Here is a 16,828-nt window from a genome sequence, read left to right as displayed (position 1 = left end):
AGGTTCGGGTATCAAATGTCGAACATTTGCCTGTTTGATGCTTGATTATTGGCACTCGAACATTGGTAATTGGTATTTGACAGTAGGTACTATCACATGGGTACTAAGCTATGTGCCTGTTCTATCCTTGCCAGGATGGAGTATGTACGTGATCCATCCTAGCCCATCCACATGAGGGAATCCCAGCATAAATATGAACAGAATCCCTCATGTACCATGCCCAAGCAATTCTATCCCCTTCCACTTCATGAACCCCATGTCTTACGATCCTTCCTGAAAACACGATCATACAGCCGGGCTCGTACATGAACTCCAGCTGAAGACTTGGCATACTCATGCAAGCATTTGAATAACTACCCATGGTGGTGAGAATATTGAAGCATTCAGGAATGGATATGTGGTCTCGATGGTTGGGGGTTTGCCAATTGGAAATGACGGTGAGGGTGTTAAACACAGATGCCCAGTACTGGAGGGTCTCTGACATCCTCAGAAGATTCTTGCTTTCGGCTGATTGTCCGAGGCTTAAAAAGGCTCATATCCCAGCCCAGTACTGCTCAGGATGCATCACCCTGAGTGTGGCTGATGCGATGGCTGCCGGCCTGGCAATGGCTTTGAGAATATTCTCGGAGAATGGTCCCTTCAATGAGGCAGATACCACCAGGTCCAACAGATTCTACTGGATTGGTCAGTGTAACTATCGGAAACCACCATCTCATGAGATCCCACCTCGTGCCCCTGTTGAAACCAAGCCGGAGATAGATTGATGCATCCAGGAGATATGCCATCATTTTCCGAGCTTGGTTTGAACCAATCCTGATTAGTCCGCCAACTCCCATCAACCTTTACACTTTTTGCAAGGCTCAGACTGAGCAAATTGGAGGCTGCCAGAATTTCCTTCTGGAGTTCCCATTTCATATTCCATATCCATCGAGTAACAAAATATATTACCCACCTGGGTGGTTTCCGTCAGGGCATCCGGGAGGTACCACACAATGATGGCGCCAGTAGCATCGAGAACTGTCACGGGTATGTCGACCAACTTTGTACCTTCATGGCCAGGAGGACACCTCTCAAGCAACCTCACCTCTCTTTCTTCATTATGTCCAGTGTCCTTCGGGGAGATCATTTTGCTGTATCTCGCAATATCAATCTGCATCCGAACTGTGAAGCAATTTGAATCATCAAATGGACTGTCCAAATCTGCGGGAAGACCCACTGGGATTGTTATATGCCTTTATGAGGCAATCCACCAATCGATCACAAGCCATCACCAGATTGGTGTCTAGCTTAGGAGAAGGTATGACTGGGTCTCCTCCTGTTTTCTCAGCAATGAATTTCTGTTCAGTATATTCACATGCCTCATGAGTGACTGTCAAGGCCCAAGTGCGCCAGAAGGTTATTTCAATATCAGAGGTGGAAGACACATTCATGATGGTGTTGATCTTGAGAAATCAGATGGTCAATGCTGGATGTCCACAGACTTTAAAGGTGGTGGAGATAGGGTGGATCAGATAGGGAACCTTGATTTTAGCTTTCAAAGATGGATTATCATTTCATTGCTATACTAATATGTCAATGAAATACCGGATAATGGGAAGGGTGCTAGATATCAAATATTTGAGTGTCGGGACCCGGGACCCAGGACTCCCAGATCCCAGAACTCGGTACATGATGGTTGGTTCATTCAAATTTTGGTAGTTGGAACTTAGCTTTCAAAGACGGATTATCATTCATTGCAATGTTAGTATGTCAATGAAATACCAGATCATTGGAAGGGTGCTAGATATCAAATATTTGAGTGTCGAGACCTGGGTCCCAGAACTCAGTACATGATGCTTGGTTCAGTCAAATTTCGGTAGTTGAAACTGACCTTTCTATGATGGATTATCATTCATTGCAATGTTAGTATGTCAATGAAATACCAGATAATTGGAAGGGTGCTAGATATCAAATGTTCGAGTGTCGAGACCCGGGTCCCGGAACTCGGTACATGATGCTCGGTTCATTAAAATTTCAGTAGTCGGAGCTTGGCACTTGGCACTCGATAGTCCCACCTGTCTATATCATATAATAACCTTGGTCCACCCGTCAACATCATATACATCTGGGCCCACCCGTGTATATCATACAACACCCTCGGCTCGGCCCACCCGTCAACATGATGTGTCTGGGCCCACCCATGTATATGATAACAATTAAACTCGATGCCCAGAACTCAGTGCCCGGAACTCGGTACTCGGTACTTCATGATTTGTTCAATTTATGAAATACCCGGAACTCGATATTAGTTACCTGGACATCAATAGACGTTACCTGGAACTCGATAGATGTTACCTGGCCCATGGATATGATATCAACCATCTCAGCCCACCCGTCTATATAATATACTACTACCTCGGCCCATACGTCTATATAATATACTACCACCTTGGCCCATATGTCTATATGATATGTATCTGGGCCCACCCGTATATGTGATATCCAACTACCTCGGCCCACCCATCTATATAATATCTAATAAATTGCTCTCTTGGCCCACCCGTCTATATTATATACCCCCACATCGGCCTACCCGTCTATGCAATATATGACGACCTTCGGCCCACCCATATATATAATAAATATTTTACCGCTCCCTCGGCCCACCCATATATATAATAAATATTTCACCACTCCCTCGGCCCACCTGTCTACAAAATAATACCAATATGTTGGCCCACCCGTCTACAAAATAATCTTAATTCGTCGGCCCACCCGTCTAATATGATATATATCTGGGCCCACCCGTCTATGTGATAACAAGCACCCTTGACATACCCGGCTATTTGATACACATCTACCTTGGTAAACCCATCTACATAATATCCAACTACCTCGGCCCATCCGTCTATTGAATATTTATGTCTATCAGCCCACTCATCTACTCTACATATTCCCTACATGGGCCCACCCATCTCCATCGGGAATAATAACACTCCCGGCCCATCTGTCATAGTCGAGGATATATCTACCTTTGGCCCATGGTCCGCTGGCCCGTATCATATGGGATATTATGCATGTCCATTCACTTGTATAATACGGAGATATGTTACTGCAATATGTGTTGATACTGCGGATGCAAAGTCCACGGGAAATATGCATAAACATGCAAAGAAATGCTGGGGTGCTGAAACTGTCAAATCAGCCAACAAAGCCAAGAACGCAGCAGAGGTGCGTGCGACAATGGTCAAAGGGATCCTGGATCCACAGTCCATAATGGTTGCCTTTGAGTGTAAAGGGAAAGGGAAAGTGACATTCTTGCACCGTCAACATACAAAAACAGAATCATGGGCAGAGATAGTGTGGTGGGTGGCCAAGAGTAAGAGGCCCTTTCAAGTTGTCAGTGATCGTGGCTTCCAAAGCTTAATGAAAATGGGAAGACCAGAATATTACATACCTTCACCCACAACAGTATCTCACAATGTCAGGAAGGTGTTTGCGAATACGTGAAAGCATATTGCAAATATGTTACAGGAGTATGAGGGTGCCCTCAGCTTTGCTACAGATGCATGGACCTCTCCAAACCACAGGGCATTTGTCGCCATGACTGTCCACTTTGAACAGGATGGAGAGCCGGTGTGCTTGATCCTTGATGTTGCTGAAGTAGCGATGTCACACTCAGGTGCTAACCTTGCTGCAGCATTTGCAAAGATCCTTGAAGAGTTTGGGGTGTCTGATAAGGTCAGTTTACATCAAATAGCAGTGGACAGGATACTTACCTGCAGCCAGATACTGTGTATAACCTGTGATAATGCATCTTCAAATGACACCATGGTTGAGGTGCTCAGTGACCTGATTCCCTCATTCCCTGGAGATCCCAACCATGCATGGTGCTTCAACCATGTCATCGCACTCGTAGCAAAAAGTTTGATACATCAATTTGATGTCCCTAAAGGCATGGCAGATGTGGCGCTGGACAAAGCAGAGAGGGAGTTGAGAGATCTTGCCGAGGGTCTTGATATTGAGGATGAGCAGACCAGAGGTGAATGGGAGGGGAAGGAAGATGACAATGATGATATAGGTGATACTGCAGATGGCTGGATCGATGAGGTAGCTAGACTCCCCATGGCTGACCATAACAAACTTGAGGAAAACATAAGGCCTGTCAAGCTGGTGTTGGTTAAAGTCAGTCACTGAACCAAAGTCTTATAGGTGTTGTCATACTTACCTGAATGCTTCCATAGCTACACAAGATTGCATTTGCACTCCTCCACTCAACAACACTTCTCCTGCCCTTGTGGTTTCAAACGCTCCAGAAGCTCAGCCTACCAGAATGGAAAATGCCATGTGATGTAGCAACATTGTTAGACCTTTGACATGCTGGTGTTTGCAATAGAGTATCAGTTAGCCATTGACAGTGTTACAGCAGACAAAAGTGCAAACCTGCACAAGTTCAAGTTGAATAAGGATGAGTGGATCATTGCTGGACAGCTGGACAGCATGTTGAAGGTGCGTGCATTTCTATTTTTAGGATTGATCTTGCGCCACGTTCTCATTACGACTTAGATATTTAAAGATGCAACACTATTTTTCTCTCATTCCACTCCCAGTCTTGCAACTGTGATCCCTGTAATGGATCACATTGACGAAATGCTCACCAACCACTCCCTTAATCATGATTATGAATTATAAATTCATGCTGCCCTAGGGATCGCCAAGAAAACACTCGACTGCTATTACAATGCTACAGATCAATCTGAAGTATATCATATTGCTATGGGTGCTAAGTCTTTTTCTTTCAGAATTGTTATATACTACTAATATAATAACTCTATCTATTGACAGTATTACATCCCCGACACAAACTTAAATACTTCGAGCATGCTGGCTGGGAGCGCGCCTGGATTGATACTGCAGAGGAGATTGTGAGGGATGTCTTCAAACAGTCCTATTCCACACTACATGCATCTGGTATACATGAGGATATACCTGCACCCATAAACAAGCAGGCCAAGGTATGTTTTGTTTCAAACACTTTTGATACTGCTGGTGTGTAACTGATCTTCTATACTAGGTACTTAATATATTCAATGATCTGCCCTCCCTTGCTGCGCCACGTGCTGCAGAAATGCTTGACAAAGTTTCATGCTACCTCAGCACCAATCCAGAGCAAGCCAGGGACGTCCTTCTCTGGTGGCATGAGTAAAAATCTGTATACCCTTGTCTATCCCACACGGCGCTCGACTACTTGTCAATTCCCAGTGAGCTACTAACTTATACTATGGCAATGGTGTTGTCTTATTAATGACATCAGCAACGTCAACCAATGTTGAGCATGTTTTCAGTCAGGGCTGCCTCATTTTGTCTCATGTTTGTAACTGGTTATCTGCACAGTCAACATGTGCTCTCCTCTGTCTCAGAAACTGGAGTCTGCTGAGCTATGTGAAGAACAAGGACATTACCGCTATCACAATTCTACCAGAGGTTGCAGGAGATGATGAGGAGCTTGAAGAAGGCTGGGACATCATAGATTAAATTTTTTAATTTGTTTCATGCTAGTAGCGACTCGGATAACTACAGACTCGTGCTTAGTGTTATTGGTGTACCTGTGTGTTACCTGCTGCGGGTACGGGTATGGGTACACCCAAGGGTATGAACATCTGACCCGTGAAAAAACCCCTACCCCTGGTACAGGTATGGGTTTTCATGGGTAAGGGTATGGGTATAGTCAAAAATACCCATGGGTTACCCATGCAGAACACTACACGCAACACTTGATTGATACTCTCCTTAAACAACTCATTAACTACATCATTCCCTCTGTATGAAATCAGTGTTGGCCTTTGCCCAACAACATGCTGATGGAGTATACATATATCCACTCAACACGAATAAATCATCACAAATTTGTACAATAGTGTGGTGGGAGTAAGCCCCCCATGTATAGGATTATGTCCGACATAGGGTCCTCGACCCCAAAGGACAATAAAATGTATATTTTTTTTAAAAAAAAAACGAAAGAAACTACGAAAAAATACATAAAAATGAAGTTATACTGGAGCCCACTGTTGCCCACAGCGAGCACGAACGTTTCGGCAACGTGCAGAAGCGGTCGGAGAGCGTTGCTTATGTAGCTTACCCAATTCGATTTCACAGCCTCAAGGGATTTGGTGATTTGGGACAGTGTATTACTAAAACCGAGCTTATGAATAGTAGGTACGGCACGTAACAAACCACTATAGTAAGGCTTACTTATTGGGAAACCCAGGTGCCATTGAACAGTCTCCTCGATACAAGTCTCGATTATATGTATCCTCATCTTTCACGCCTGGATGCTCTCGATGATATCGAAGCTAGCAGATCCAATTCAGAGTCCTCCCCTATAACTCGCTACTAGTAACTCACTCGTCGTGCCATCAGCCATACTGCGCCGACGTGAAAGCACACTATTCAGAGCATATCCATATTTGCTACCACACCGGTGAGTCATGTGGTTAAATACAGGACACAAATTACTCATACTCACGCAGGTTTTCTTCAAAGTGCAGCTTTTGCAGTCGTCATTATGCCGGCACAAGTAACAAGTTTCACTGGTAGCGTCACTGGCAGCTACAGATATTGATGCTGTCAAAGCAGCAGCAACGGCGAGGATAAAGGAGAAACGCATTGTTTGTGAGGATGTGATATGGGATTCAATAAATCTGAAGGGGATAGTAGGAAGACGCCTTGCTTTTATATGCTGAATTTGTTCTTCATGGCGATGTAGGAAGAACCTATCTACCTGAAATCCCTTTTCGAACAGATGATATCTGCAATGCCAGTAGAACGCCACCTAAAATTGTACGTATTCAGTGACATTTGCACTGGAATGCGGGCTGACTTTACGAACGTGCACATTTGCAGTGTGCAGAGACGGTCAAGGAATCCACGATGTTTTCGCCGAAGTATTGGACTTACAAATTGTCGACCCTTTCCGTGTTCGATATGGTGCTATACTAGAGGTGACGACACGACACGATTCCACAGTGGATTTTACGCCACGCAGGTGCAGCCCTGAACACGAGCGAACGCCGCGCCGATCCATGGCCCTCCGTTTCTCCAGAGGATTATGCGTTCTCCGCGCTGACCTGTCGCTCCTCAACGGAAGTGCAGAGCCTAAAGATGGTGTCTTTCTTACGTCCGCTGAGTCGACTGCGATTAATATTAGGGAACGACCAAGTAGTATGTGAAAATTCCTAGGACAGGTGACATCTTCAATTCTCTAATGAACCTGCATCTATCGTGTACGGCGAGAGCGGCCATCGTGCCGACGAAGATGAACCGGACGTCTCTGAGGATAACATAGCCCATCGCGTCCTGGATCTGTTGCACCATCACGATCTCATTCTATTACGCCGTCACGCTCTTGAATTTGATATTCGTTGTCCTTGGATGACTTCAATGCGTCCGAACGGTTTGTCACAAGACTCAATAAGCTGCCTAACTCCACGCTGCGTGACGCGCTGAGAAAGATACATCCCGAAAGTACACCTGATATGAGCGGACGATCAAAAAACCGGTATACTCGTGCGTTCTACTTTGTTTCTCAACTTACCTGCGTTCTTCTTGGCCTCGATGATGCATTGTTTGTGCAGCATTGTTCTTGACTTCGCGCCTTATATCATGCAAGGCTTGGAACCGACAGAACAACCTGAAGGATGATCTGAAAGACGTGATCCACATGCACGGAATCACTTTGCAACGTCTCACAACTTATTCTAATGCTTATCAAATCCTGTACTTACCCAGACTTGGAACCGCCCGATTTCACTGATAGTTCCAGTTCAGTGTCATTTTCTTTCTAATATTACATCCTGTACTTACCGTAACACGATTTGAATTGTCCACTTTGCTTGAATGAATCAAACGAGTTGGGGATGGGTACCGCCGCTAGTCGAGGAGCCTCGGCCTTGTCTGTCCGAAAACCCAAAAAGCTGTGCACCTCGGCTGCTTCCGCTTGGGTGCTGGGTGTCGACTGTGGACGTGCTTTTCGAGACGCAAAAGGATAACATATACATGTCTGTCCTTCTACGAAGAGCATATCGGCTGGCCGAGGAACGAGACCGAGCGGCGGTATGCTCCCTGCCCTGTGTCAGGGTGCACACTGGCAGTGTACGTGCTTATGCAACACATGAAGTTGAGTTTCAAAAAATCAATAGGTACCAAGTGTAATCTCGATAAATTTTGCTTGAAGCTGGCATTATAATTATACCAATCGGAGTTGGGGACTTGGTGCCGGTCCACACAATATGAGTAGGTACATTTCCGCCACCCTGGAAGTTCCTTTTGGTTAAATATTTTAAAGGTGCTCTGCGCATGATCGCAATGGTTATAGTCTGATAGAAGATATAATGTGCAGGGATGAGTCGAAGTGTGAACAGGGGGACAGGGTACCTTCTATAAGCGAACGCAACATGAACGACTGCGTAATAATTGTTCGTTGGGGCAAATGCAGAAACGCTTCTCGACCGCAAGACTACCGCAGATGTTGAGGGGACACGGCTCAGAGAATATGTTTCCCTGTATGATCGGTCGGGTGTGGGAAGTGGTCCGAGTCGTCGGTCTCTGCCTATGAGAACGCCTGCGTGGATGGTCATCTTGCACTGCGCGGCAGTGGACATGGAAAAAACAGACACGTCGAATGCGGTGTTCTTGCACACACTGAACCGCTGAGAGCCATGAGCTGCAAGAGATCTTTGTTTCTGTAACTATCTAGCGTTATAACATTCTTATCTGGCAAAGTAAGAAAAGGCTCGCATCGCATGAGCGACGTGTAGCTCTTGTCGGAGTGTTGCGTCTGCGCAAGACTCAACACAAGTGGGTAGAGCCTTCGCGCGAAGCGTCGAGAGTTTCGCAGAAGTAGATGATACGGGTCAGCTCATCAAGGACAGTAATGTCAGGACAAAGGCAACGCACGGTTCTGAATACCGAAGGGACGCATCTTACCGTTGTTGGTAAAGGAGATGTACATATTCCCCAAGTCTAAAATAACCTCTCTGAACCTCCACAAACATCGCGATGTATCCGATTACCTTGTTCTCCGTGTCAAATACAGTTACCTTAGTAGACGCATCACTGTCTCCCCCTCCCACAACTGCCACAAGCTCACTCGTAGCAGATGATGTCTCTGAAACCGTTGAGGGTGATGAGATAACTATCACATAGTTACAGTTGGTTGTGGATGGATGACATGTACTGTGGAAGGCAAAGCATCAGCTCCCAGCACATAAGCTCGTACCAACAACCTACCTTCGTATGCATACGGGGGCTCCCTCCCCTGAGACCATACGCATACACTGCCTCGTCTCTCGTAGCACGACGTTCTCAGCAAGCCAATCCATCACCTACATCCGATGTCGTGCAGCAGGATGCTAGACCCTCCACTCTCTTTTCCGAACACGTGGCACGAGTATACTGAGTTCGTCGTCACAATGAACAGATACAAGTTGTGATTGGTATCGGTGTTAGTGGGAGGTTCTCGGGGCCGGTGATGGGTTCAGAGGAAGATTCATGGATGGTGCATGTCTTAGGGGAGATGTGGTAGGAGATTGTGTCTGATCCAACTACCTGTGAAGCAGCACCGTCCCGTTGGCCAATACGATGGCAAGGACAGTAGCGTAGAAGAAAGTGCAAAACAAGAGACCTAAATATCCAAGCTCACCAAATGAAACTCGAACACAGTGAACTACTCACTAGATAGGGCTTAGACTTATTGCAATGCTGGACCTTGGCAGATCTCAACAAAACTGGTTCATGGTTTCTCTTGTCCGTCTTCCCAAGGTCCCAAGTCGACAGCAAACTATCTCGTACCACGTCCTCCTCACTAATAGTCACCGACACACGAAGTATTCCTCTCCGCCGTGTGCGTTATCCGTTCTCTGACACTCGTGCGATTCAGCTCTCGATACAGAATCCCTGTTTAGAATGTGCACACAGCCATGAACATCCGCAATGAGCAACCCAGCACTGGAGGAGACGATGGTGGTAGTTTCTGAGGCTTTTTTAAAAATGTCGGGTGAGCTAGCAAGGTCATGGTCCATGGACGTCCTTCGATGAGGGGGTACCCCCCTTCCAGATTATGTAGGTCAGATTCAGAATCAACGTATCCAGGAATCCTTACCATCATACATTGATTCAAGTGGCTCTCACATTCCTCGGGCACCCACGCTACTCGAACAACATAGGTTCCTGCCTGGCGACCGTTCCACATGGCGACTCACTGTGTTGGCCTCAATTTACATTCGAGGTATGACCCCCATCCAAGCTTTCCTGCAAATTCTCATTGCCGGCAGCCACCAGCAACCTTGTTCGTCATCGAGACCATCTGAGAGGGTCGTTTCTTAAGCTGTAAGCCTATCACTGGCAGTAGATTATCCATTGTGTTGTGTTCAGCTGACCGAGATATGAGTCCCACCATTGGGCACAATATTACAGCCATTTGCAAATGTAATGGTACTGGCACCTCGATGCAAAACAACTGATAACATAGACCACAAAAGGACTTGATGATATTTTGAAGGCTTGAGTTGTAGTACCGTGAGTCCGTGACGTCTCAGATCTCAGCTTCTGAATCTACTACGACACATATGGGTTGTGACCCGAAGACATTCAAAAGTGCAGAGTTCATCAATGACTCCGATAGCTCGGATGACGATGGCAGCGTCCTTGACATCTCATCAACATCTTCCGATTCCGATAGCTCAGGGTCATCAACAGCATTTGGATCGGGGGCAAAATGGAGGTCTTCGAGATTGAAAACGCGTGGACGACCAGTGTATTGGCTCCTTGGCTTGACAACATTGCCAGTCTCGTTGTAGAGCTTCTTGATTCTATAAAATGACATGCGGGAGAAGCCAACACAGTCGAGGATCTCGCAGAGTCTAAGAATTCCTTGTTCATGCAGACGAATAGCTGCGAGCTTCAAATCGGACGAGATCTTTCTGTTGCCCATGATATTGATGATTGTGGTATGCAACTCTTGTAAAATTTACGCCAAGTCTTTTTTCGGTCTATGTCATCTTTCATTTTACATCGAGGCGCCAATACACGCCCTCAGGCTATGGGTTTGTGATTATATTTTGCAAATAGTTTTCAAAGTCCGAGATAATTTATTCCGCATTGTTTTGCCTGCGGATAGTCATCCGATACTTGGCAGTAACTGCCCTCCCCAAACTATGATCGGAGCAGTATTCGGAAGCATTCTAGCTCAGTACAAATTGAAACTTTATCGATGTCGCTGTGGTTCAGGACTAGCTATGGACGGTATGGTATCCTTCACTGAAATTCGCCGTCTGTCAAATATGGCTAAAGGTGACCCTCTAGGAAATGCGGTGCGGGGGAACCGTCTAAACGATGCAGTCCTACCGCAATCATTGTTTCTGCGTAAATGATACTAGGCTGTTCACGGTTACGTGTGGACTTCGTACGGTCGACGTCCGCACCTCATACGGCCGTATACTGTATACGGTACAGTGAATAGCCCTAAATGATACTTCTCGTTTCTTAATAAACACGTCAAAGTGCAAAGTCTGGAGCTTAAGGCCACATCTCATTACTCCTGAGGTCCTCGGGAGTCTACAATTGTAATGGGTCTAGACTCCAGCTGGGCGCTCCCAGGCTCTTTCATTCGTGGTCCAGACTACCGGCGAGCAGTGATGAGGGACTTGTAGATACCTGCATTGGGCATAACGAACAAACCTGTCTTTGCTTCCGGTGTGTGCTGTGTCCAGAAAGGATCACACCGCCTGATGCACTTACGTACCAGAGCAGAATAGTATTATTCCGGTACAATCTGAGTGATCGCTCGGCGATTACTCACTTCATTCTTCGCGAGTAATACACATGAAATGACACCTTAGAACGCTGGGAGAACTGCTATCGCGATGTTCTTGTGCCATTTCATCATAGGCTTTGCAACAGCTTTCAATCCTCCGGTACGATTTTAGCACGGCCTAGGCCGTTCTATTTTCTCGCAAGGGCGTCTTCGTTGCCTGAACTATATGATTTACCCCGCTGACGTTATACATAGAACTTTCCCTACAGCAACTGCACAACACGACAGCAGAAGCAATGGATATTCCTTCGCACATCCATCTCGAGATCCAGCCCCTGACCTGGACCATCGACATACTAGTAAGTATAATCCTGCTGTAAAAGTTGTAACTTTGCTCGGGGTCTAGACTCCTTGGGCGCTTAGTCCAACAAATGAGTGCAGGGGTGTGATGAATGGTAACAAAACTTGTTTTGCCCCGCTTCTCTTATTGCTGCTTTGGCTTTGGCTTTTATTTTTCCTGTCTAGTTCTAGATCCATGGCCCACGAATGGTCTGGGCCAATGGGCCATTGTCACGAATGTGGTGTATTTATCCATCAAATTCTTTCTGACATTCCGTCAGCGGGGCCAAACTACAGGAAACTGCGAATGTATAATTTAACTACCTATGGGCTTTAATAAGTTCCCTCCGCAGCAGTTATTGGTCCCACACGCCGTCGAGACATTCGGGAACTTTGTCTGGCTGCGGAAGTCATAGTTGCATTTCTCCTATCTGTATAAAAGTGTTCCAGACTTTTGGTTTCTTCACCCATTTCTTCATCTTCTGCGCGATGACATTCCAGCGTAAAACTGTTACATCATCTCAAAACACGATTTTTCCTACTCCCCAGCTTATATCTCCTGCGCTTGCAAGAGACTTGGAGGACTGCAGGAAGACCTCTCTGAATCTAGTGAGTAGCCATGCTGTTGAAATCCGCAGTTGCTTACTCTACCTCCTTCTAATAGCTCATGGCATTTCTAGCGTCAGTTCAATTGTGATGGTTGATTCCTGACGCTCCCACCAACAACGTGCTATCTCTGCAGCCTTCAGTCGATCACAGGATCTGGAGGCCTTACAATGGCTACCCTCACGCTAATGCTATACACCATCAGTCTACACATCGCTACTAGCGTGGGCGCTTCTCATGTAAGGCGTTTCACGTCGTTCTTGCGCGCACAGCACCTAACACCAATCCCCACAGCAGCTCGGAGCGGTTATTTTTGGAATTTTGCATGTCATCCCAGCAGTTGGAATTTTTGCGGTGATGTCGGTGGAGTTGGCGTTTGCAGTCAAATCACCGGCAATGGCGATTTTAATCGTCATATTTTGTTTCCTTCCCACCATGGTTGCTATCTTTCAGTGCCTCCGCATGCGTTGCATGAAGGTAATCATGGATCAGCTCCCGATGGCCATCCCCGGGGACCTCCCGTCAGAAGAACCATCCATAGCGAGATTAGAGCTCACTATCTCTGCATAGTTCATTCCCCTTCCTTTCTTGATTTACCCCCTCCCCACCGGGAGGATCATACCCTCGATTACTTCTACGATCTGAACGACTCATACAAAGTAAATGCTTCAATAGTGATTTATAGATACATCCCTTGGCTATGTGAATAGTACATCTAACAAAACAGCATTATGTAGCATAACTTATCCTCTTCCACTAGTACCGATACACCAGTCGCTTACATATCCCACTCATCCCATATACCTTCCATCGGCGTGGTCGTCATCGGTGTCTGTGCAGAGCTGAATTCTGCGGTTTGAACAAGTTCTATTATCTTGTCACTGACTCCATCCTTGTCGTCCTTGGTCCCACGCATCGCCACGAGCAGCGTGTCATCGACCGGGTAAGATTTCAGGTTCGTGTGTAGCAATAGGCGAATGTCATTCCCTTCAATGACTTGGTCAAGCCTGCCCGTAGAGAGGCTCCGAATTTCAATGAACTCAGAGGAGAACAGCAGCACGTGAGACCCGCGATGGGCAAAAGACATAGCCTTCGTCTCCCAGCGGATAAACCCGCCTTTCCGAGAGGGAACGCCGTGCTTCGTGATGTAGCATCCGAGAGCTATGGAGGTACAATGAACGATAGTCACAATTCCAATGAAAAAGACTTACTGTCATAAACGACCAATATTTCGCCCGATTCGGTCCGAATTAAGCCGAGGGGCTTAGACTCCTCGCAGCGAGTCTTCAGGTTGGCCATGTCTGTGTTGGAAGTTGCACCGCTGAAGTCCGGGACAACCGAGACCATCTGTTTGGATGTGCTATAATGTTACATTAATAGAGCATACAGGACGAGTAATGAGCGGCATACTTGGTAGGATCAGCAATCACAATACCCTTCTCTGTGCTAATCGCAATTGTCTTGGCCAGTGGGGTAACAGAGTAGGCATCTTTTGGCACGTACAATGCCTGGATCGAAATATTGAGTATACGAAGCACTGATAATTATATCGACTCACTTCGCCGAACGGTCTAAATGATGATATAGGACCCTGAAAGCTTCCTCGTGACGGAGTGCGGCGAAGGTCAGAAAGGTTGCAGGCCTCCAATGCATGCACGGTAATTTGAAAGAATGATTTAAGAGCATAAACAACTGGTCAGAGATGTGAGTCCCCAGGTGTCATGTGAGTTAGGTTAAATCATACTGATTGTTCGCTGTTTTATGCGTCCTGCACAACAGAATAAGACGGTGCCATCTCCCCCTGCAATTTTCTCCAATGAAGCGTCCAAGCTACTTGGCGGGGCCTGATACATTGCGACTCTAGCGAGAAGATCCAAGGAATAGGCGAGCAGATAGCTCTCATGATGCACGATGAACTTATTGAATTCTTGTAACACTATGATCGAGGAAGGATTGCCGTACGACAATATCCTGCGGAAGTCTGGAGGCGAAGATCAGCGACACAGCAAGAATAATGTGTAAACGATTCATACTGATATCGCCCCTTGAGCCAACATATATTCCAGTTGCGCAGCCGACCGCCATGAGCTTCTTTCCGCCGGCAGCAGCTAGACAAATTATCGACTGTGAACAATTGTCCACGAGAAAAGGGAACGAGGTCGCATACTAAAAGATACAGCATTGGCAACCCTCCCTGATGCTTGAGATCCAAAGCCGCGGGGAAGTGTGAGCTCCTGGTGACCGGAAAGTGCCATCATCAACAAGTTGCGGTGCAAACCACTAATCGCATGGTTGAATACGAGCATATCGTAATTATGGATGTACACACCTTGTTTGCATCTCGTCGCACATCATCTATTCCCTTGGCCTCAACAAGGGCATCCCGCCACTTCTGTCTCGCCGACTCGGTCGGCGCATACAGAGTATACCGCCGCACCAATTTGTCTGCGGAATGATAAACAGTGAATGGATATATAGATTTGTATTGCGCGCGTAAGCTGTCCAAGATCCCTCCTTCCTCAGACCGTTCCTTCCTACTTTCTGGCTGTGCTTCGAAGCTTCCTAGTTTGAGATATTCTAAGGGTATAGGCTACAGAAAAAAGTACACCCAAAATGTGAATGAAATCGGCGACAAGCGACTGGATGGCCTTACTCTAGACATAATGTAGCGCTTCATGATTCCTCCCGCCCCTTTCTCCTCTTTAGTGAGCAACACTGCGATGGATCGGTGATTTCAAGTCGAACGAGAGGCAAACAGAAGACTTACGATAGTTATCGAGTAGAGCAACGAATAAATCATTCCATGGATGCCAGTCCATTTCGGACTTGGACCTTCGTGCGAGGGGGCCAGAGTACACCAGTGACCGACTTTCGTCATACCAATCCAAATCCTGCACTCGATCAGCACAAGAACGAAAGGATGCTCACGTAACGTACAATTATTTCTCCCTTGGGCATCACTAAGCTTTCACAGACATTCCAATATTTTACTCTATTCTCTGCAGCTGCAATACCAGGTTGAGTGCTCTTGAGGAAGTCGCTCAAGATGCTTAACAGAAGCGGCAGGTCTTCAAGATCTGGATGGCCTGGCTCCGTGATCTTCTGAATATGCTCGAGGATCAGATTCAGGCGTGGGAGGCGAGTCACTGGTCGGGAAAGGAAGGTGATCATATCGCGCTTGCGCACCCGAGGATCTTGAGAACATCGTTGCATGAACGCTTGATAGTTTTTTATTGCGACTAAGTTCAGTGCGGTGCCGCTCTTCTGCAAGTGGATAATGTTTGATGTAGGATTCGTACTCCCCTTGGAACTGAAAACAGGCTAAAAGACATTAAAGGTGAGCTATTGAGTATATTGCTCGCCAACTCACTTTCAAGAACAATGTCAGTCACGCTCTGTATTAGCGGATGCTGATCCAATTGGCGTTCAAAGAGCGCAGCCAGCATATGCTCATGGTGCACTAAGATCCGATCCAAATTCCAAAATACCTCTTGAACAAAGGACGTAACTTGTCGGGAGCGATGACAGGGGGGTTGGCGAACTTCAAAGGCTCGATGAAAACCTGTGACAACATGTTAGCTGAATTCAATTTCGCAGCAGCAGATATCACCTCCGTCACAAGTTTGAGATCTTCCACGTAGTTTCTTTCTGACTTGAAAACCTCGAACAGAACTGATTGCCGCTCGACCTCTTTTTTACCGAGTGCTTCCTGTGCCTCGTGAGGAACCAGTCTGTGCCATTCTTCATCCTTTTCTGCTAATTGACCGGCTTGAAATCGTCTTAAGCCCTCCTCGGATTGAAGGCTGTTTCTTATCGATGACTATTTCATTGAAAAAAATATCCCGGTACTCACGAAACATTGGATAGTTCCCGAGTCAGCTGATTTACTTGCGTGTCCCACTGTGGAGGGCATCAGAATACGTCATCGTTGGCGTGATATTTCACACCGTACATCGTCTTCCGGAAGGTAATCCATGGATGAAGCCGAGTCTGGTGTTAACGGGGTAAAGGGGCACTAGTCGCATAGTCTCTACTCTGTGGCAGAGAGCCATGACCGTCATCAGACTTGGTGGGACGGTGGCGGGGTGAATT

The 16,828-nt window shown here is 46.4% G+C and overlaps 5 protein-coding genes across 5 annotated transcripts; 2 read left to right on the top strand and 3 right to left on the bottom strand.

The window, feature by feature from the left end:
- Positions 1 to 532: 532 nt before the first annotated feature.
- EDB91DRAFT_1087954 (uncharacterized protein) lies at positions 533 to 1,430 on the bottom strand (the record flags this gene model as incomplete). The annotated part of the gene is made up of 4 exons (XM_041316319.1): positions 533 to 673; positions 727 to 897; positions 953 to 1,161; positions 1,217 to 1,430. 4 exons carry the CDS (start codon positions 1,428 to 1,430, stop codon positions 533 to 535), a joined length of 735 nt encoding a protein of 244 aa, XP_041169857.1.
- A 2,335-nt stretch (positions 1,431 to 3,765) lies between these two features.
- EDB91DRAFT_1040319 (uncharacterized protein) lies at positions 3,766 to 3,972 on the top strand (the record flags this gene model as incomplete). Its single annotated transcript, XM_041312872.1, has 1 exon — positions 3,766 to 3,972. A coding segment is annotated over one exon (207 nt), but the record flags the coding sequence as incomplete, so codon positions are not given.
- A 2,255-nt stretch (positions 3,973 to 6,227) lies between these two features.
- Positions 6,228 to 8,639, bottom strand: EDB91DRAFT_1087952 (uncharacterized protein; the record flags this gene model as incomplete). The annotated part of the gene is made up of 13 exons (XM_041316318.1): positions 6,228 to 6,307; positions 6,385 to 6,404; positions 6,427 to 6,449; positions 6,506 to 6,680; positions 6,761 to 6,811; positions 6,937 to 6,974; positions 7,107 to 7,170; positions 7,250 to 7,341; positions 7,373 to 7,481; positions 7,574 to 7,669; positions 7,764 to 7,788; positions 7,843 to 8,105; positions 8,182 to 8,639. 13 exons carry the CDS (start codon positions 8,637 to 8,639, stop codon positions 6,228 to 6,230), a joined length of 1,494 nt encoding a protein of 497 aa, XP_041169855.1.
- Positions 8,640 to 12,535: 3,896 nt separating this feature from the next.
- EDB91DRAFT_186493 (uncharacterized protein) lies at positions 12,536 to 13,410 on the top strand. The gene is made up of 4 exons (XM_041326365.1): positions 12,536 to 12,739; positions 12,795 to 12,811; positions 12,873 to 12,975; positions 13,031 to 13,410. The coding sequence occupies exons 1-4, from the start codon at positions 12,620 to 12,622 to the stop codon at positions 13,304 to 13,306; spliced, it is 516 nt and encodes a 171-aa protein (XP_041169854.1). The 5' UTR covers positions 12,536 to 12,619; the 3' UTR covers positions 13,307 to 13,410.
- A 104-nt stretch (positions 13,411 to 13,514) lies between these two features.
- Positions 13,515 to 16,712, bottom strand: EDB91DRAFT_1240160 (uncharacterized protein; the record flags this gene model as incomplete). Its single annotated transcript, XM_041321969.1, has 14 exons — positions 13,515 to 13,897; positions 13,948 to 14,096; positions 14,147 to 14,244; positions 14,295 to 14,428; positions 14,481 to 14,717; positions 14,914 to 15,016; positions 15,066 to 15,326; positions 15,390 to 15,451; positions 15,504 to 15,627; positions 15,674 to 15,954; positions 15,977 to 16,057; positions 16,107 to 16,224; positions 16,347 to 16,539; positions 16,684 to 16,712. The coding sequence occupies 14 exons, from the start codon at positions 16,710 to 16,712 to the stop codon at positions 13,515 to 13,517; spliced, it is 2,253 nt and encodes a 750-aa protein (XP_041169853.1).
- Positions 16,713 to 16,828: the final 116 nt, after the last annotated feature.

The sequence above is a fragment of the Suillus paluster genome (assembly GCF_016628075.1).
Source record: "Suillus paluster strain FC165 chromosome Unknown EDB91scaffold_157, whole genome shotgun sequence".
Lineage (NCBI taxonomy): Eukaryota > Fungi > Basidiomycota > Agaricomycetes > Boletales > Suillaceae > Suillus > Suillus paluster.
The sequence above is the reverse complement of the archived record's forward strand: the minus strand, read 5'-3'. Positions and strand labels throughout refer to the sequence as shown.

Bases quoted from the DNA above. Each gene is read 5' to 3' on its own strand.
- EDB91DRAFT_186493 (XM_041326365.1), top strand. From the start codon at position 12,620: ATGACATTCCAGCGTAAAACTGTTACATCATCTCAAAACACGATTTTT. The intron at 12,976-13,030 runs GTAAGGCGTTTC...CAATCCCCACAG, and splicing joins CTAGCGTGGGCGCTTCTCAT to CAGCTCGGAGCGGTTATTTT.